The sequence below is a fragment of the Podarcis bocagei genome (genome assembly GCF_964188305.1).
Source record: "Podarcis bocagei genome assembly, chromosome: 6".
Lineage (NCBI taxonomy): Eukaryota > Metazoa > Chordata > Lepidosauria > Squamata > Lacertidae > Podarcis > Podarcis bocagei.
Genome location: NC_138130.1, coordinates 90,919,899 through 90,940,071, shown reverse-complemented (window position 1 = coordinate 90,940,071; position 20,173 = coordinate 90,919,899). Strand labels below are relative to the sequence as shown.

Below are 20,173 nucleotides of genomic sequence, written 5' to 3'. Positions count from 1 at the left end.
TTCCAGGCAAGACATGTTGACCCACCCACTCAAAGCCAGATTTTGAGCCCAGCAAGTCAGACAACAGCATCCCTTTGCAGTTGTTTACTCCTATCCTCTGTGGAAATTAGAAGCAGAAGTCAGAGCCCAACCCCCCACCAAAGCTTGTTTGGATAAAGAAAACCCAAAGACTGTGTATGCACCCTTTCCTTACTGGTTTGCAACCGAAAAAGATATGGTATGCATCCAAATGTAACAGGGTGCCTTGAACCATGGTGCATCCAATCACCAGGCTGCCATGTTTTTTAATAAAGGAAGAAAGTGGCGCCACTCAAACATTACCTTTTTGCTGTACATCAAACATGGTTCAGGTGTACAGATAAAACAGGTGTAGGGAACCTTTTTCAATACAAGGAGCACATCCCTTGTGGTGGGAGGGTTTAGAGGCAAAAGCAGGCGGAACAAGGAATATAAATTTCACCTTTGTTCTGTAGGTTAGTTTCTAATACAGTCATACACTCTTCCTCCTGTCAAGCAAGTGACATTGTCAGAAATTAAGGACACAGTTGGTAGAGCATGAGACTCTTAAGCTTAGGGTTGTGGGTTCGAGTCCCACGTTGGGCAAAAGTTTCCTGCAGTGCAGGGGCTGGACTGGATGACCCTCACGGTCCCTTCCAACTCTACAATTCTATGATTCCAGCCAGGCAAAAGCATTCAAGGAGGGTACAAAGCAGGGTCTGTGAGGGGCAGGGCCAGTGAGGGGCAGGGACAATCCCAACAGCCAGATCGGCTTGGAGAGCCACACTTGGCCCCAGGCCTAAAGTTCCCTAGCCCTGAACCAATGGATGAGTGCAAGAAATATTACCATCTTTGCCACTTTACTTATGCATCACTTTATACTGTAAGTGTCTCAAGGCAACCCAAACCACAAAATACTACATACAACACTAAAAAAAAAAGAGATCATGCACCAATCTAAACATCCCAATCCTAGCTTTCTGTACAATCACCATGAACAGAAGACTGAAACAAAATGCAGACTGTTAAATAGGAGGAAAAAAATAATAACAACAGGCAGGTGCCTGGGTGGAAATTTTCAGTCTGATGCTGAAAAAGCGGTAATGCCAATGCCAATGCCAGGCAGGCCTAATTGGACAGGGCATTCCACAGACAGGGAGCCACTACTGAAAAGGCCCTCTTATGTAAATGACCTATGTAATTTCTCAAGTACATACCATGCATATATACACCTGCCCAGAAGCACGACTGAATCCAGCTCCTTACTTAGCGCACACACTGTGAGAAACTCAGTGTTGCTTCGGTGTAACATAGGAAATTATCCCTTCTTCCTTCATCCAAGCAACATGTTGGGTACAAAGCAATATTGTTCTTGTTCTTACATAATGATCACCTTTCTTCATTCAGATACGACAATGGGTTGCATTCAACTAACTTCTACTCAGAGCACAGCCGCTGAAATTAATGGCCATGACTAACTTAGGTCAATGGGTCTACTCTGAGTACACATTGGTTGACTACAACCAACCAAGTATCTCAGGGGCTGTACAAACATTCTGTAAAGTGGATTTAAGATTGGTAAAGCACATGAGGACCTCATGGACCAAATAATCCTAAAATGGCAGTAAAAGAAACCACAATATGGAACACAACAGCCACCTCTATGGCCAGGTAGCAATTCGGAGTCCCATTTTGGTAAATGTGGTTGGATCCCAAGATATAGCAATTCTAGTGCACCCAAAAACCTGCTAGGCCTTGGTGTCCCTGTAAGCAGCTTTCATTGTGGCATTGGGTCAATTAAATAATCTGCCCTTCAGTGAACCAAAGGCATCAGAGATTTACTTTGGTTGAGAAGACACTGAAGGTACTGAAGAGCCTTGCCAGATTCTAGCACACTGAGTTTCTGCTCTGGGTGGGTTGATGCTTCTGCCAGATTCTTGGCATCGATTCCAGAACCCTGCAACATCCCTCATCTAAACCAAACCTGGTTGTGGGCTCACACACTGAGTTGCCTAGCAATGACAGTGTGATTATTCCTCCTCCTTTTCAGTCTAACAAAGTAGCTGAATTGGCACAGGAGGCAGCAGCAAAGCAGCAAATGGAGGATGCACAGAGGCCTGGCCTGCTGCCCATACCTCGGCCTGCCTTGGGAAATTAGGGTTTAACTTAGCATGGATGCCGATGGGTAACACCTATATGGAGAGGGCAGGGTGTGACAAAGGAGCGGCAAAAGGCAGGGACAGAATGATATAGTTAATCTTTTAATATTCATTTAACGCTAACTGGGTGTGCTAATCATAATTTTTGTTGTTTAAGCACAGCGAAGCAGTAATGCTACAGCTAACTGGGAGGTTATTCTGCTATTGTAGCCTGAGAAGATAGGAGGCTTGGTGCCATAAAGTGTTCCCACCTGTCTAGCTTCAGCCAGGCGGTATAGGCATGGAAGATCTCTATGGTCTGATCTCTATGTCCCAGACACTCAAAATCTGGGAGCGGCTGGTGAATGGTGCAGACACCCACACCCACCTTCTCCAGACCACAACAGGGCTTGGGCTTGTTTTGCTCAGGAACCTTGAGAGATTTTGCTGGGAAAGGAGGAGCCGATTGGTTACGGCAGTGTCTACCCCTCTTCTGCCTTCAACTTGGCTCTCCCAGTGCTCAGCTCAAGTTGCTTGGCTTCGGAACCTCAGTCTGTGGTCAGAGAGAGAAAGATGAATTATGGCAGCATGAGCCCTGGGTGAGACCATTAGTAGCTGGTGGCGGGTGGAGTGGAGATACACTGCCCAACCCAATCTGATCCCTTTCCAGCTGTTTCTGTCTTTCAGGGCTGTTGGGAGGTTTAAGAAAGAACAAGAGCCCAGATGGATCCGACTACGGGCTCTTCAAATCCAGCATGCTGTTTGGAACAGCAACCAGCCATATGCTGCTGGGAAGCTTAAAAGTCAGTAAGCCTTCCTCTGTTATCTGTCCCCAGTATCCAGCATGCAGAGACACCAGCATCACTCGACAACAAAATGTTGCAGCACGCAGTGCTTCTGGCTCAGGTTTCTAGCCACTTCATTTCATCCACCCACTCATTTCCCTTCCTCTCCAGTCATTCTGTGCTCAATGTTCATTCTCTATCCTCACGGCTGTTTTGGAGTTTGCTTCTTCTTCTTTACTTAAGGGGGTGGGCTTTGGACAGACTTGTGCCCAGCTGCAAGAATTCTTTACTCAGAGGGCAAATCTCCTGGTGTAGTGGTTATAGACTATCGCACTTGGACTGGAGAGACCCAGGTCCACATCCCACTACAGCCATCAACTCACTGGGAGACCTTGGAGCACTCACTATCTCAATCTAACCTACTTTACAGGGTTGTTGTGAGGATAAAAAGGAAGGGGGGAAAGAAAGCCATGAACACAGCCTTGGACTTCCTGGAGGAAATGTGGGACACAAATGTAGTAAGAAACTAAAATTGTTTCTAAATTCCCCATTGAGAACTATGCAAAGTTCTCTCTTTCACTCCTGAGAACCAGGAAATGGCCCATCTGTATAATGAGGCGGATCATTCTACTCTCTCATCCTGTTCCAGCCACTATTTTCAGCAGAGAATCATCAAGGTTGGGATGATTTAAATCAACTATAGTTAAATTATGTTTTCATTTATTTAATCAAGTAGAAAGTGAAAAAATAAAAGAAGTGCTTTATAGGTATGTTAAGGGGTTTTATGGTACAATGGCAGCTTGGCCATATTGTGCCAAACAGACATGCTCAGAATAAATAATTTATAAGTCAGACCATTGATCTATCTCGCTCAACACTGTTTATGCTAGCTGGCAGCTGTTCTTCAAGATTCCAGAAATGGGTCTTTCCTAGCCCCACCTGGAAATGCTTGGAATGGGACCCTGAGACCTTCTGCACCCAAAGCAGATACTCTACTACTGAGCTAAGGCCCTAGCGGTAAGAAAGTCTTGTACACTTTCTCAAAACTTTTCAAACAAGAAACCTGAAAACAGTTTTTTATTCTGCCATGCTAGATATAGATTCTGACCGAAGGCCTGAAATAAACTGCAAATCTATTTATAACATAGAGTTGAGATGCTGGTCAATTGACCGCCTATTACTTGACTGCCGTCAAATATTCCATGAAGTCAAGAATGCCTTTGTATAAGCGGCAGATTACTTTTCTTTTCTTTTTTACTGCATCCCATGGTCCTCTTGAGAGCAATGATACAAGGGCTTCTGTGTACTGGTTACTTGTAAATAAAACCTCTAAGCAGTTTATAATAGCAGCTGCCTGGTGTCATTAATTTTTATTTTTACTTTAAAAAGGTAGACTGTATCGCACTTTTCATCACACCTGAGTCTCAAAGTGGCTCACTATGGGCATGAGGATAATACACTATTTGGAGACAGTACTCTATCAACTATGTAATTCTCTATGCTGTTGTTCTACCAGATTGATGCTTTCAGCAATATCCAACTGAGTCCAATCAGCTGTTCATCTTGCTAGGACCGTGTCTCAAAAAGTGGGCAGTCCCAGGTGCATTAATAGGGGCAGGATGCAAATGCTGCCAATTTTCCAATAAATACATTGAGAAGACCTGAAATCTTGCATTTGCACCATTGGTCACAACTATATTTTCTGGCAGAGCACTCCATGGGTTATCAGTAAGAACACATTATTTTGCTTGAACCAGGAAGTTCCTCAGTTTCGCTGAAACCCTATCAGTTAATGTTATGTACATATCAATTCAAGGATATATCTATGCACATGGGTCTATTTTAATATCTTTTTAAAAAGCATCTTAGAAGCTTTCACAACTAACTTTCCAGTCAAAGAAGCCATAGGTGTTTTATCAGGTGTGCGGCATGAAGACGACCAATAAAGTTAGTGGTGAACACTTAATTATTTAAGCTTTCATTAGATTTCAGCAGCACTTTGAATTCCTGGCACATTTAAAACAAAGTATATCATGTAATCCCTTGATGACAGAGGTGGTGGCCAAACAGTAAAATATTTGGCAGCATTCTTAATTCCCCATCCTAAACACAGCCTACTCTGAACAGGCAAATTCAATCAGTTAATCCTTATGGAATGTCTTATCTTTCTTGATCAACCATTCAAAAGGCCTCGTGATGAAAAAACAGAGATGCCAGTGTTTCTGCCCACCATGCTACTTAAGCAGTACAGTGGTACCTCGGGTTACATACGCTTCAGGTTACATATGCTTCAGGTTACAGACTCTGCTAACCCAGAAATATTACCTCGGGTTAAGAACTTTGCTTCAGGATGAGAACAGAAATTGTGCTCCGGCGGTGCAGCGGCAGCAGGAGGCCCCATTAGCTAAAGTGGTGCTTCAGGTTAAGAACAATTTCAGGTTAAGAACGGATCTCTGGAACGAATTAAGTACTTAACCCGAGGTACCACTGTATTTGTAATTGCCAGGTCCTTGGTAACTGAAAATAAGCTTTCCTAGATTGCGCTCAAGGCAGGTTTGGGTGTGTGCCTAAGAAGATTATATGGGATTAAGTCGATCTCCCACCACTATGAATATTGCAAAAGCCTATCAGTTTTCACCAGACACTGAACAGTCTGTTAGCCCACCCTACTGCTTCAACAAAGCTTGTTGAGGAGATACTCAGCTAGACTCAATGCCCAAGAAGAGACTGGGGTGGATGGTGGGGGACTCTGGACTGTTGGAAAGTAAAGAAAAAATAGGGGCAAAAACTGAACCAACCAACACCTTCAGCAAACATTGCTGTGCCATTAAAGTAGAGGAGGCAAGGCCTCAAGAATCCCCTCTTCCCAGCAGCAACAAAGATTAAAAAAGAAATCCTTCCACAATCTCATCTCTCTCTCATCCTGTTCACACATGCTTAAGGTACACACTTGGGTAAACTTAAGTCTCATGCCAGCAGATGCAACCATAAAGTGTGAATGTGACAAACCAGCAGCTGAAAACATGCATCCAACACACATGATTAGAGACAGCCAGGATTGGCTATGGCTTCTGGTAGAGAGTATGGTCAGAGGCAAAGCCAGGTAATGTATAAAACAGCCATCCCTACTTCTGGAAGTTGGCAGAACTATAGAAGAATTGCATATTGAAACCATGGAAATCAGGATGCCAATTCAGCACATCTTTGCATAATTAGTACAGGATTTCCATATTATACAAATTGTGTCACCTGGAATGTGGTAACTAAAAAGACATTGCACACTGCAATCCAACCTGCAATCATAACCCTCCAATGGTTTGCATGAACAGCAGTAATTTGCGTAGCAATCCATAAATAGTCCCTGGGAAAGTCAAAGCATCGTCTGAATTAGAAGCAAACTACTGCTAAAATTATATGTGGAGACACTCCTATTGTTGCTATTACTAAAGTACAGTACAGATGGTGTGCTAGGTGCTGTACAAATTATATTAAGGCAATAAAGTATCTAAATAAAATTAATGTAATTTTGGACAGGAGTAAAACACCAGTTTATTAGAACTTGCATGTCACCCCATCTTTGTCCCACTCTCTATAACCTACTTTTCTGGAGCAAATAAACATATTTCACTAATTAGATTTATAGCATGCCTTATCCCTAAGGCACTGGGTGAGTACAAATATGTCATCACCTCCTTTATGCTCACAATAACCCTGTGAGGCAGGTCACAATTACTGATACTTTGCAGTTGGAAAACAAATGCAACAGCAACTTGCTCAGGGTCACCAAAAAGACAATTGTTGAAACCTGGCATCAAATCCCAGCTCAGAACAATAACACCACCAGGACATACAGCACCAAGCAATCTGAAGCATATTTACTCAGAATTTCTAAATATTTCAGTGAGATTTGCTTCCGAGCAATAAATTTTTGGGTTGGTCTTTAATGTCACAAAAAGTCATCTGCAGGCGTTCTCTGGTTTGGTACTGCACTCTTGAGTTAGGAACCCTAGTCACATACAATCTATACAGTAGTACCTCGGGTTAAGAACTTAATTTGTTACGGAGGTCCGTTCTTAACCTGAAACTGTTCTTAACCTGAGGTACCACTTTAGCTAATGGGGCCTCCCGCTGCTGCCGCGCAATTTCTGTTCTCATCCTGAAGCAACGTTTTTAACCCGAGGTACTATTTCTGGGTTAGCGGACTCTGTAACCTGAAGTGTCTGTAACCCGAGGTACCACGGTATATTCAACACTAATCCCCATCCTAGCCCATGTGGCTAAGCTAGGTGAGTGGTAAAGCTTCTACAGTGGTACCTCCAGTTATGAACAGGATCCGTTCCAGAGGTATGGCCAGATCCTGAGCTTTTCAAAATTGGAGAGACCGCTTCTGCGTGCACACATGCGGCAAAAACCTGGAAATATACTTTCGGGTTTGCTGCTTACCTATCCCGAAGTTTACGTAACCGGGGGGATACGTAAGCGGAGGTACGACTGTACTTGTTAAAGACCACAACAGTGACTCTATACCCAAGTATTATGAAGTACCTCTTCTCTGAGGTACTTCCTCTTTTGCACTACCACCCCTCCCAACAGCAATGCTGGGAATTGCCCTTAGTGCTCAACCCCCATAGATTAACTTCAGCTTGACTCCTGACTCGCTGTTCTGGAGATTGCCACTCTCCCCTGCAACTGATTAGTTTACACTGGCATGTGAACCAGGCCTAATTCTGGCTTCCTGGAACCGTGTGAACACGCCGACTCCTGCTGAGAAGCCCTTAGCCACCTCCTCCCCAGTCCTCTTTACTACCATGACATGCTGAGTAAAAACAGAGGAGCAAAGCAACCTCTCTGGAAGCCACTTGCCAACACGATCCCAATAAACCATAATTTGGCTTACAATGGCATGTGAGTTGTGAATCAAGCCATATTCACACCAGTTGCTAGCACCCCGTTCGTGCATGTGTGATTTCCTCAGATCAGGGAAGAGGAACCTTTCTGGCCACTCCTGAGGGTCAACTCTGACAGGTGGGTGGGACAACCCACACATCAATCACATGATGCCTCACCTACCTGTCAAAGTCCCCTTGAGCACTGCTTCCCAAGCTCCCGACAACATTGTGAACCACAAAGAAAGGGGGTTCGCCAGTCCTACGCCCAGCACTTCAGAAGCTCTGAGCACTGGCCTTGCTCAGCAACTCCCAAACGCCTGGCAATCAGCTGGTTGTCTGGAATTTGGGAAGCACTGTGCAAAGTGCTTTGCAAGCCCTGTGGTCAGCACTTCTCAGCTCCCAAGCATACGGCTGACATAGCTGCTTTCTGCAGGGATCAGCTGTGGGATCAAGTTCCCCATGAGAACCTGAACTCACAATGCATCACCCAATGGGAGATGACTTTAACCCTTCTATGTGCAGGGATAGGGCATGGAACTTGTATGTAGAGACAACTCCCAATTTACACGGGGTTACATTCCAAACGGCGGTTCGAGTCCCCGCAACGGGGTGAGCGCCCGTTCCTCGGTCGCTGCTCCTACCAACCTAGCAGTTCAAAAGAACATCAAAGTGCAAGTAGATAAATAGGTACCACTCTGGTGGGAAGGTAAACAGCGTTTCCGTGCACTGCTCTGGTTCGCCAGAAGCGGCTTAGTCATGCTGGCCACATGACCCAGAAGCTGTATGCCGGCTCCCTCGGCCAATAAAGCGAGATGAGCGCCGCAACCCCAGAGTTGGCCACGACTGGACCTAATGGTTGGGGGTCCCTTTACCTTTAACATTCCAAAGTACCATGTATATCTGAAACACAATTGAAAATGCCAGCAAACACCCCGTTCCGCCCCTTTCTGTGACATTTTTGGGTCACTTACAGGTTCAGCACGGTCACACACATATCGGACGTGCCTAAAACGGTCGCTCCCTGCAACTGATGCTCACACTAGCTGTTACTGCCCCATTCATACATGTATGATTTTTCTAGATCTTCAGTGCATCCCAAGAAAACTTGACAGCCCAGACTGGACTGATGGCTTAGGGAGTGACAAAGATGCAAAGACTTCAGAAAGCCCAATGTGGCCTGCAGGTTACTTAAGTGGGAAGCTGAGAAATGAAACATGAAAGGCAAGTTCTCACTATGCAACTCTAAAGTTGGCCAATACGTGCAAACCTACCTTATGCATGTTTACACAGAAGCCAATCCTACTGAGTTTAATGAGGTTTACTCTTAAGCAAACATACTCAGGGCTTCCAGCCAAATCTGACAAACAGGACCACCAGATCTATACTTCACATCTTAAAGCAGTTTAGAACCAATTTCACAAAAAAAGACTTCCCAGAAAGATCCCTGAGGAATTATGGCTTTTGTGAAGGTTCTGGGAATTCTGTGCTAAGAATAGCCTCAACACTTCACAGCACTCCACATCCAAGGAGTCTTCAATCTGGAACCGTGGCATTTATAAACCAGTATGAAAGTGCATTCATACCCCTTTAACAGTCACAGCTTTCCCCAAAGAATCCTGGAAACTGCAGTTTATCCCCACAGGCCTACAATTCCCAGCACCCTTAACAAACCACAGTTCCCATGATTATTTGGGGAACGCTATGTGCTTTAATACATGGTGTGGACGTGACTTAGAAATGCCCAGAAAAATAGATGACAATATACCAGAACGGGTTTGATCACATAAAGTAACACCACTATTTAGAAAACATATATTGCCTTGGGAGTTTTGAGATCACTTTGTTCCCATTAACTCTGTGATCTGTAGAACAACCCTGCCAATTAACGCAGCACTGTATTTCCCAAACTACAGCTTGGGACAGGGCTATAATAAGGGGGGGCCTTCATAAGACCATCTAGCTAGTATGCAAGACTTTCCCTGGCTCACAGCTTATTTCCACCCTCTTGCAAAACCCATGTTTGGGGATGGGGCAGAACTAATATGAACCACAATACTCTGGAGCAGCCTTTCTCAACTGCCATCATCCTTGACCAGTGGCCATGCTAGCTAGGGATGCTGGGAGTTGTAGTCCAACGACACCTGGGGACACAAGGTTGAGCAAGGCTTCTCTAGAGTGATGGGGAGAACTCACCCAACAGGAACACCTGGCCCAGAAATGCAACAGTTAAATCGAATGGTATTGCTCTGTGCTTCTCAAATCCATGAAACTTCTCACAGATTAGAAAGCAGGAAGAAACATCAAGTATGATGTATAATATGATCCAAGAGCTTAGAAGAGGGGGAGGAGAGGGATAAATAAATGCACGTACCAAACATACACATTTGTTAGCACAAAACACATTTTTATAAGCCTACAGACAGTCAACTTTTTTTTTTAAGTGTGTATTATCCTACCCAGCCCTCCCCCACACCAGTTCTCCAAAAGCCAAACCCTTCTTTGGAAGACAGCAGGGCGGGGGGGGGGGCGGAGCTGTTCTACAATTTCACTGCATGGCTTGAAAAACAACTTTGATTGGCACTTGGCCTGACCCACAGAGCAAGAAAAAAAGAAAAACAGCTTTGGGACAAAGAGTGCAAATATTTGAGCGCAATGACTTACATGCTTTCTTCATATTTACAAGAAAAAATCCTGGTACAAAGATATAATTAGAAAGAGGCTGCCAAACATACACATACACAGCACATTTGCCTTAGTTGCTCCAAGATCTGCCCAGCTCAGCAGTTTTAATTCATTTGTGCTGGACAAACAAGAGGCAACTCAGTTAATCAGATGTACAGAGTGGAGGCAAACCAATCAGAATATTCCTGAAGGGTGGCTTGCTGGATAGCTAGTATTGTTAGAAATAGTGGCAGATGTGTCTGGTTCGGCTTGGGGCTCCATAAACCAAGGTTTTGATGTGGTGAACAAGCATTGCAGTCAAATGCTTATCTAAAAGGCCTCCCCTCTCCTTGTACATCACTTTGGAGTTTAGTTTAGTTTAGTTTAGTTTAGTTTAGTTTAGTTTAGTTTAGTTTAGCTTAGCTTATGCATTATTCCGCATTCTGACTGAACCAGGGAAATCTGGTTTAATGTCATTTAACAAGCCAGGACCAGATCCCTTCAACCCACTAGTGATGTGTCCCAATTATTACGAAGTGTTTTAACCCACCCCCCTCCAAATCACTTGCCATTACTGGCAGGGGCAATGCACACTTCTTCATAAGGATGTCAGCACACATGGAGAATTGAATTAGCTGTTATTATGGAAGGTGGGGGGAAATTCGACATGCAACTGCTGTCTTCAGCGGCAGCCTCATCTTCACTGAGGTACAGTCTTAAGAAAAAATTTTAAAAACCATGTTTTCTAGCTATTGCTGGCTCTTTCACTTAAAACTAAATGGCCTAAGCCTAAAACTAGTTCAGGGAACGCTTTCCCCCATATTGACCCCTTCCCATTCTTCAGTCACTTTGGTCTTGTTCCAGGAAACACTTCCATCTGAAGTAAGGCCAGTATCCACTGGGAGCAGGGCCTTCTAAGGTATGGCACATTTCTTCTCAGAAGAGCTTTCCTATGAAGAAAGGTCTTCATCTGCCTTCTGAAAACCATTTAAATTATTTTATTATTTAATGCCAAGAAGACTAGCATTATTAACGCTCCTGCTAAGATTCTGGCATTTAAATTAAACTCTTTTTTCATCTTTTTATGAATTTTATATGCATTTAGGGCCAATTCAAATCTCCCTCGGGGGTAGAAAGCATGATAAAAATGTAATAAAATAAACTGTGTAATAAAATAAACTGTGACAAGAAATGCATGGATAACTTTGCCACAAGAGGGTAAGGCAAAGTAGCTCTGCGTGACCTGTGCCCAAATCATTAGTCAGCCTCCATTTCTCCCCCCCCCCAAATCAAAAAAAGGAAACTAACTTAATTTGCCCGATTGCATTGGCTTTGAAGGTTTTCAAATACTTTCCCCCTCTTTTAGGCAAAGGAACATGTTGTTGACTACTCATACAGTGGTAATGAAGACTGCAGAAGCAAGGCACATAGGAAAAGGGAAGAGGCATCATTCAGTTTGGATACACACAGAAAAGCAGGAGGGGGAGTAACAGGTAGCCAATTGGCCTCTATTCAATTCTTGGCTTATTTTCCAAACACAGTCAGCTTATTTTCAACCTCTTATTCACAGCCATGAGGGCTAGGAACCACACCTCAAGAAAGAAAAGAACGATATTCTCAGGATGCTAACTGCACCACTGATTCAGAGGCTGGTCCCATGTTTATAGAACCCTTCCCTAGGCCAGTGTTTCCCAACCACTGTTCTGTGGCACACTAGTGTGCCGCGAGATGTTGCCTGGTGTGCCGCGAGATGTTGCCTGGAGGGAGGCGGGCGAGTCGGGCGGCGAGAGGCGGGGCGGCGGCGGCGAGGAGAGGCCGCCCAGCGCGGGGCTATCGCCTTCTGCCTGCCTGGCTGCCTGCGAGCTCGGCGGGCAGCGCCTCCATCCGCAGCACCTGCCTCGCGGCTCTCATTCCCTGCCCCTGCCAAAGCTCACCCAGCCAAGCCGCGCTTTCCTTCCTGCCTCGCTTTGCTGCCTTCTCCCCCCCCCACCCCCAAAGCTTGGAGGTTCCCCGGCAAGGGGGAGGGGAAAAAATTGAAACTTACACTTTCGTGCGTCCCTCCTGGCGTGACGCTGCGCGCTGACGTCACGGGGCTGTAATGGTGGTGTGCCTCGAGATTTTTTTCATCAAACAAGTGTGCCTTTGCCCAAAAAATGTTGGGAAACACTGCCCTAGGCATATTCATATGGCCCCTGTGTTGATGGCTTGTAAAACAGCCTGAAGACTTTTTTGTTGCAAAATGCTTTCACTTGCTATTTTAGCTGTTTTGTATTTCACAGCTGTTGTTCTTTTAAAACTCTTTATGCTGTGCCATTTGTTTTTTTTATACTGATACTGTTTATTGCTGTTGCTATAATATTTTTAGTTGTTTTAGTGTTTTACGGATTGTGTGCTTTCACAGTTTATAATCACATTATGAATTTTATGCTTTTAATATGTTGTGGGTAGCTGGGGGGGGCGGTTTAACACCTGAAAGGCAGCCTATAAATATTGATCTTTTTAAACAGAATGTAAATGACACAGAGATCAAATATCAGAGAGGTGTTGTCATAGGAATTTACTTACCCACATCTCAATAAATCAGAAATCTCCTCAACAGTACAAAATAGTTAAACTATTCCTTAAAAAAAGGGATCCAAGGGTGAAAATATACTCATTCATCACCCCAAACACACAACTTCCCAGGTAAAGTAGGAGTTCACTCTAGAAATATTACTTTCTGCAAAGTATACAGGCAAAACCAGCCATGTTTATATTACTTATTACATCTGAACAGCATCCATACACCATTTTTTAAAAAACTGCATTTTAAGGAATTCATACTAGGAATCAAGATTCTCACTAACAAGGGAGCCTTCCTACATACAGACAATGATTCATGATTCTAGCAACAGATTATGTGACCAGCAGGATTTGGTTCTCTTTTGAGCACATTATTACATAATTTTAAAACTGCAAAGAATTGGGGTATCGTATCTTTCACATACCACTTTTTTCTGTCATCCAGTAGCCCTTACTGCATCAATTAATCTGATGAATAATATCCATCTCAAAATCTTCACACATCACTTGGTATTCTGGGACCTTACATGAAATGTATGGAATCCTGACCAAGCCGCCTTAATAAAAAAGTCATCACAATAATTTGTCAGCATTTTATTGTACGTTTCTCCTAATATATACATTTCTGCTTGTAATTTTGTTCCCTAATACGCCTCAACATATTTTATGTTATTTTCACCAATATATACATTTTTATGCACATGCTTTTGTGCACATTATCTGGTTGGAGAACTGAATTGCAAAATTCAGAAAAGTGCACATTTTGAAGGATAGCTTCATTTGGATTCACATTTTGGGGGGTGCGAGAAGTACAAATAAGGTAGTTTTGCATTAAAATGCAAACAGAATTTCTCCCCTACCCCTTGCTGGATCCCACTTGGCCAGTATGAAGCATACTGTGCCATAGTACAGTCCTCCCTCCCCAAAAGGGAAGAGACATAGACACTGAGGTGAAGGGACTGCAAAGTTCTAGGCAGGGAGCTACCGGTAATCTTGCAGCAAGTAGGGCCAAAGATGCTTCACACCCAGCAACAGAGGATTAGCTTGCAGCCCTCAAATTGCTAAATATGGCAGAGAAGCAGGCAGCACATAGGAGCTTCTAGTCAAAGGTATTCTTCCCACTCCTGTTTTGTACCCTGGCTGGCTGGATTCACAAGGAAGCTTGAAATGCCCTCTTCTAATACCAGTGTTGGAGTACTGCTCCGGTCTACTGCATGCATGTAGCTGTGTGCAAGGAGCCCCCATTCATTCACTTACCAAAGAGATGCCTACTGGTAGAAGGCAGGAGGAAGGGGAATCCCATGTTTGAAAAACCCTGCCAGTGAAACATACCCAGCACTCAACAGGAGATGTGGGCAAGATATCTTCTAGAGAATTTTGCTTGGCATTGCTGTAGTAATTTTACTGAGGAACCCCCAATAAGCTTCCAAGAAAGCCAGATTTTCTGAGTACACACACAGACATGATGTTCATATACAGAAAGGGGAGGGGGATCTAATAATAAGAGATTTGTCATGGAGACAAAATCTAAAATCAGACACACAATACAGATATAGCTGCTACAGAAAGTGTAAGCATAAAAAAGAGCAGGGAGATTATATAGAGTTGGGAGGCATTTATTTTGACATACTCTACATATACAGAGAGGATACAGTTCAAAAGATAAAAGTTTCCTTCCCCTTCTCTTTCTTCACCCTCATAGCAGACCCACACACTGAAGTCAAGGTTATGAAGAGGGCAGTGCTCCTTGCAAAAATGTGTGTCAGATGTGGGTGGAGATAAGGAAGATGAGATGTAGTCCATCTCTCTTTCTCTCTCTCCTGCTGCATGTCTTCAATAAGATATTATATGCAGAACTGAGGCTTGGTGTTGCAGAGGCAAAACCAACATGAATCAATATCAATACAAAAGGGAGAAATAGTTAGAAGGTAGGAGGTTTCTGCTTCAATCATACATTAAGGCTGGAGGGTATTCTCTGCATTCTAGTCTGACAACACTGAAACCAATGAAAACCCTGGTTTGCTTAGTGACATCATTGGTATTGGCTGCAATCTTACAGGATGAAGCATATTCAGTGTCTGTCTGATATATGTGTCTAGTTACAATCTATCCCCAACCCTCAAAAAGGGTTCTAGTCTGGCTCAATGATTACTTGGGGCAAAGATCCTATTTCCATGGTAAGGGGGTGGGGGGGAGACTATGATAGCTAAGTTTTACACCCAGCAGACCCACTGAAAAAACGAGTATGACTAAGTTAGGTCATTTAATTGCAAGATCCCCCCCTCACTTTTTTTTAACTAGAAGGGACAGAGCTGTCATAAATAAAGAGAGGAGCACAAATAAAATTTATATTTATTCTGCAAACTATCCCATAGGCTTTGCGCTGATAACAATATCCAGGAGGATAAACCACTCAGTCAGTCTGACCTTACCATCAACTATACCACCATTACCCACTCCTTCAATGTACTCCAGCCCTCAGTCAACATCATAAGCTTAGGCATTAAATATTTTGATGGGCAGTAATGCAAGGAGAAATCATCTCAATAGTCACGCATCAGTTTTGCAGCCTCCCACAAAGTTACACCACAGCCAAAACCTGAATTTCTTCTAGAAGTAAATCAAGACCTCTCAATCAAAATTAAGCAAAAAGCAGGAGAGAAACAAGAAACACATGAAAACACCTACATATAAATATTTGTCTTTAAAGTACATGCATGCTTGCACTTGATATTAAAGTGGGATTTTTTTGAGCATCTTCTGGGTGGCAGGAGGAAGCTCAACCTGGAGCTGTGAAAAGGGAGGGGGCATAGGAAGCTGCCTTTTGCTGAGTCAGACCGTCAGATCCATCTAGCTCAGTTTTAACACTGACCAGTAGCGGCTCCCTAGAATTCCAGACAGGAGTCTCTCCTAACTGTACCTGGAGACACCTGGGATTGAACCTGGGACAAGTAGATGCTCTACCACTGAGCTTCAGCCACATTCAAGCTTCCTCTCACCTTTGGAAAGAAGGTGCACAAACCACATATAGAATTTAGACAGTGTTTGTTCTTATTCTTTTGAAGGTCTTGAGACCTCAGGGACAAGACATATTTTTAAAATTCCAATGGATAAGTGAAGTAGTGATACAGAAGGCAAAGGTACAGCAAAATAAGAATTTCATACAGACACATACCACATCAAGTACAGAGAGCACAACCCTGCCAAAGTCAAGCCCCCTTAATTGATTTCACTAGACACTGAAACCCTGGGAAGGATATCCCAGGGGCCATAGGAATCATTGCAGCACCCTTTATAAGGACAGAAAGAAAACTCCTCAACCTTGGAGAGGGAGATCCAGTGTTGGATCCCACCTCGCCATTGCTATGGAACCTTCCACAGCCCTTCCTCTATTGTTGTCAGAACTGATCTCAGCAGAGCAAAAAAAGGGGGTGGGCATGCCAAGGGTGTGCTTGGATCCAAAAGATCCAACGCCTTCCCATTCCCCTGGCACACCTCCAAACCAGGAGCACACATACAACAGTGAATTTCATTCCCTTTATTTCCCATGGGAGGTGAATGGTTTTGGGGGATGTAGAAAAAACAGAAAAGGACAAAGGTGAGCAAGAGCCGTCCTCTGTTCTCAGGGCACAGGAGAACCCAGGAGGTAGATGAACTGCCTTCAGTTCCCTTCCTTTCAGCCCTGCCCACCCAGGATCACACTGTTTAAAGGTGATTATCTTTACCATACTGTTTAAAGGTACTTGTTTTAACAGGATCACACAGAGAAAGAAAAGTATACACTTATTACAGTAAGTGTCAGACTTAGTGAATGTTAGCATTTACTAGCAATTCTTAAGATTTTTGGAGGACTGCCCACAGTAAATGTCAGAAATGTGCAAGTCATTAACCTGCGTTTTTAGCATTAGCACATCATTTACTTCTAAGCAATGGAAATATATAGGCATATTATATATAACCTAATTAAGGCAATTAGGTTAGCTCTGAGATTTACTGGTAAATATTTTCTGACATATCCCACTGAAACTTTTTTTTCTTCAGTACAATTACAAACAGAAGACAACATTCCCCAGGGCTGGAATTCTATACTTTCTTATCTGGAAGTAAGACCTGCTGATCTCAGTGAAGCTTTATTTTCAAGTAAACATGCAAATTTGTATTTGTTATACTTAGAGGAGACACATTAAAAACTCAATGGGCAATTGTATAAATCAGATGTCACCCGTATTCTATACACAAACACAAAGACACACACCCTATTGCACTATATTCATTTAGATGGCATGTGAAACCAATCCACCACCAAACCACCCCTTTTTCTTTTACTGACAACATGATCGGCTATTTTTTGATGTTGCCAGGCTGTATACAATTTTATCATTTGCTATTATTATTATTATGCTTTTGTTTAAGTGGTTCAGTACCAACTGTAACCACACTGAGCACCTTTCAAGAACAAGTCACACTAAAAGCACATGAACAAATAATAAATTATGCATACATTGTATTAAAATGATAATATGCATATTTTATGCAATTTTAATATACAATATATACATATAATATGTACAGTATTATCCTACTTTACTATGCAATTATAAACAACCTTACATTATAAACAAAAGAACACAGTTTTAAAACTTTTAAAAACAACCAAATAACCTTAATATAGCTAGCACTTAAAAGCAGCCAGCCCAATACACTTTGTAATATAAAAATAATGGTCCGGCTCCAGACTAATTTAGCCACGCTTTACCCTCATTAAAAATGATTGGACTTTTCTTAGTCGTAATTAAGAGCACAAGCCTAACCACATCACATCTCCTTAGAAGTAAGTCCTATTGAGCTCAACAGGGCTTAGTCCCAAGTAAATGTGGTGACAGGACTGTCAGTTGTCCCATGCACTACAATGGGGCTACTGCATGGCTAACTTAAGGCTGCAGTCCCAACCCCACTTACCTGTGAGCAAGCCCCACTGGGAAGCAGCACAACTTACTTGTGAGCAAAAAACGGTTAGGACTGCAGTTAAGTCTACATCCAGCTGGATATGGTTATTATTTTTACCCAGCTGTACCATGCAAATCATACCTATTTATACAACTTTACTACTGGATAGGAAAACACACAAACTGCTCTCTTGATATATACATATGTACTTAGAGATAGGGTTGTATCCAAATTAAGTCCTGCTCAGAGCAGACCCACCAAAATTAATGGGCATGGCTAACCTGGATACATTCCTTTCTGAGGGTCCTAGAAGTTGCAGGAACAGTCAGTTGTCCAAGTTCTATTTACTCACAAGTAGAGCCACTGAAACCAGGAGACCCAAGTCAGTCATGCCCATGGGACTTCAGTGGGTCTACTCTTGAGGAGAACACGAGCTACCAATGTACCTCACAGGCGCACCATATTTCAAACTTGCACGAATATAACGCCTCATTATAGATGCTTTGGGATAACCCTGACACATACATACACAAGCAGCCCTACGCGAAGGTGAAAGAGCCCCCCCCCCCTCAGCGGGGCCCGCGCCTCCCTCCCCCCCCATTTATAAGAGTTAGCCGAGGGGGCGTGGCCCGAGCGCAGCAGCCCAACGGTCCGCAATCCGGGAGCGGTGAGCAGCATCTCCGAGCGCCTTCGGGCAGCGCTCCGAGCGAAGTCGCCTCCTCCAATGGGCTCCCCCCCCCCCCGCGCACCAACCGCCCGCTCCCCAACGTTCCACAGCCCCGCGCGCACGCGCGGAGGGGTGTATGTGTGTGTTTGTGTGAGGAACGTGACGGGGGTCGACGTACACCCACCTGCCTCAGCACTTTCCGGCAGTTGCTACAGACCCTCCGGCACTCTCCGTGGCCGCTGCCGCCGGGGACGGACGAAGGGCAAGAAGCGGCGCCCCTGTTCATGGTTGCCGGAGCCAGCGGGGGCAGAGGGAAGCGACTGGCTGCAGCGGCTGCCTGCGCTCAGCGCTCAGCGCCTCCGGCCGCCGCCCCCATCCGCCGCTCCCCTCCTCCTCCTCCTCCTCTTTCCCCCTCCCGCCCCCCTGGAAGCGCTTCGGCTTCAGCCGCTCAGGAACAGCCGCTGCCATCCCCGCCCCGCCCACCAACCGCGGCTCTCCCTCGCGCGCACACCCCTCGGCGGCGGCCAATCGCCGCGCCTCGGCCACGCCTACCCGCAACCCCCGGCTGGCCAATCGCAGGCGCCGGCCACAGCCAGCCAATCGGCCGAGCGTTCTCCCGCTCCTCATCTCCGGGCAGTCTCCGAGTTGGAGGAGGGGCCGTCGCGCAAACGGGGCGGAGAGAAGAGGGGAGCTTCTCGGCAACCTATAAGGGGGCGGAGGAGGTGGGGCCAGGTGGCACGAGGCGGAGCTTCCCTCGGCCAATGGGACGTGGGCGATGTCCATGGGCTGGAGGTGGGGAAAACGCACCCACGAGGTGGTCACGCCCCCGTCTCTCAGTGCTTACTGCTGCTGCTTTGGAAGGCGCAGGAAAGGGAGGCAGAATGATAGAATGGTAGAGTTGGAAGGGACACCGAGGGTCATCTAGTCCAACCCCGTGCAGTGCTGGAATATTTTTGCCCAATGGGGGGTCGGGTCTCAGGACTCCCAAAAATATTAATATTTGCTTTTACATTTACATTTCTTCTTCTGCAAACACCCTCCACAAACCAGCAGAAAAGGGAAAGCCAGTATTTAAAAACACATAACTTCCTCTTGCTTTGCTATATGCTATATAAGACGCTGGCCCTGAACAGTCAACAGTGCACAACCTTATATATGCCTACTGAACCTGACCCTGCGGTCATCGTCTGCGGCCCTTCTCTGTGTGCCCACGCCACAAGAGGTCCAGAGGGTGGCAACACAAGAATGGGCCTTTTCTGCGGCGGCTCCTGTTTGTGGTATGCTCCCCTCGGGGAGGCTTGCCTGGCGCAAATACTTTTCTCTATAACCAGGTCTGCCTTTAGCTATATGTGACCTTTTAGAAGTGGGTGGGATTTTTTAAATGCATTATTTTCCCCCTTGGTTTTAAGGTAGCTATGTGGGGTTTTTCGTTCGTTTATTTTGGGTTGCCCTGCTCAAGAGAAAGCAATTAACACATAATAATAATAATAATAATAATAATAATAATAATAATACTGTTTGGATGTG

General features: G+C 44.5%; 1 protein-coding gene across 1 annotated transcript in view; it reads right to left on the bottom strand.

Annotated features, from left to right (window-relative positions):
• The window catches only part of SESN3 (sestrin 3), a 63,986-nt gene extending 44,933 nt beyond the window's left edge, over positions 1 to 19,053 (bottom strand). Inside the window, exon 1 of the mRNA XM_081197681.1 lies at positions 18,831 to 19,053. Coding sequence (XP_081053807.1) covers positions 18,831 to 18,932 — 102 coding nt within the window. The 5' untranslated portion in view covers positions 18,933 to 19,053. The remainder of the gene's footprint in view (positions 1 to 18,830) is intronic.
• Between the last annotated feature and the right edge of the window lie 1,120 nt (positions 19,054 to 20,173).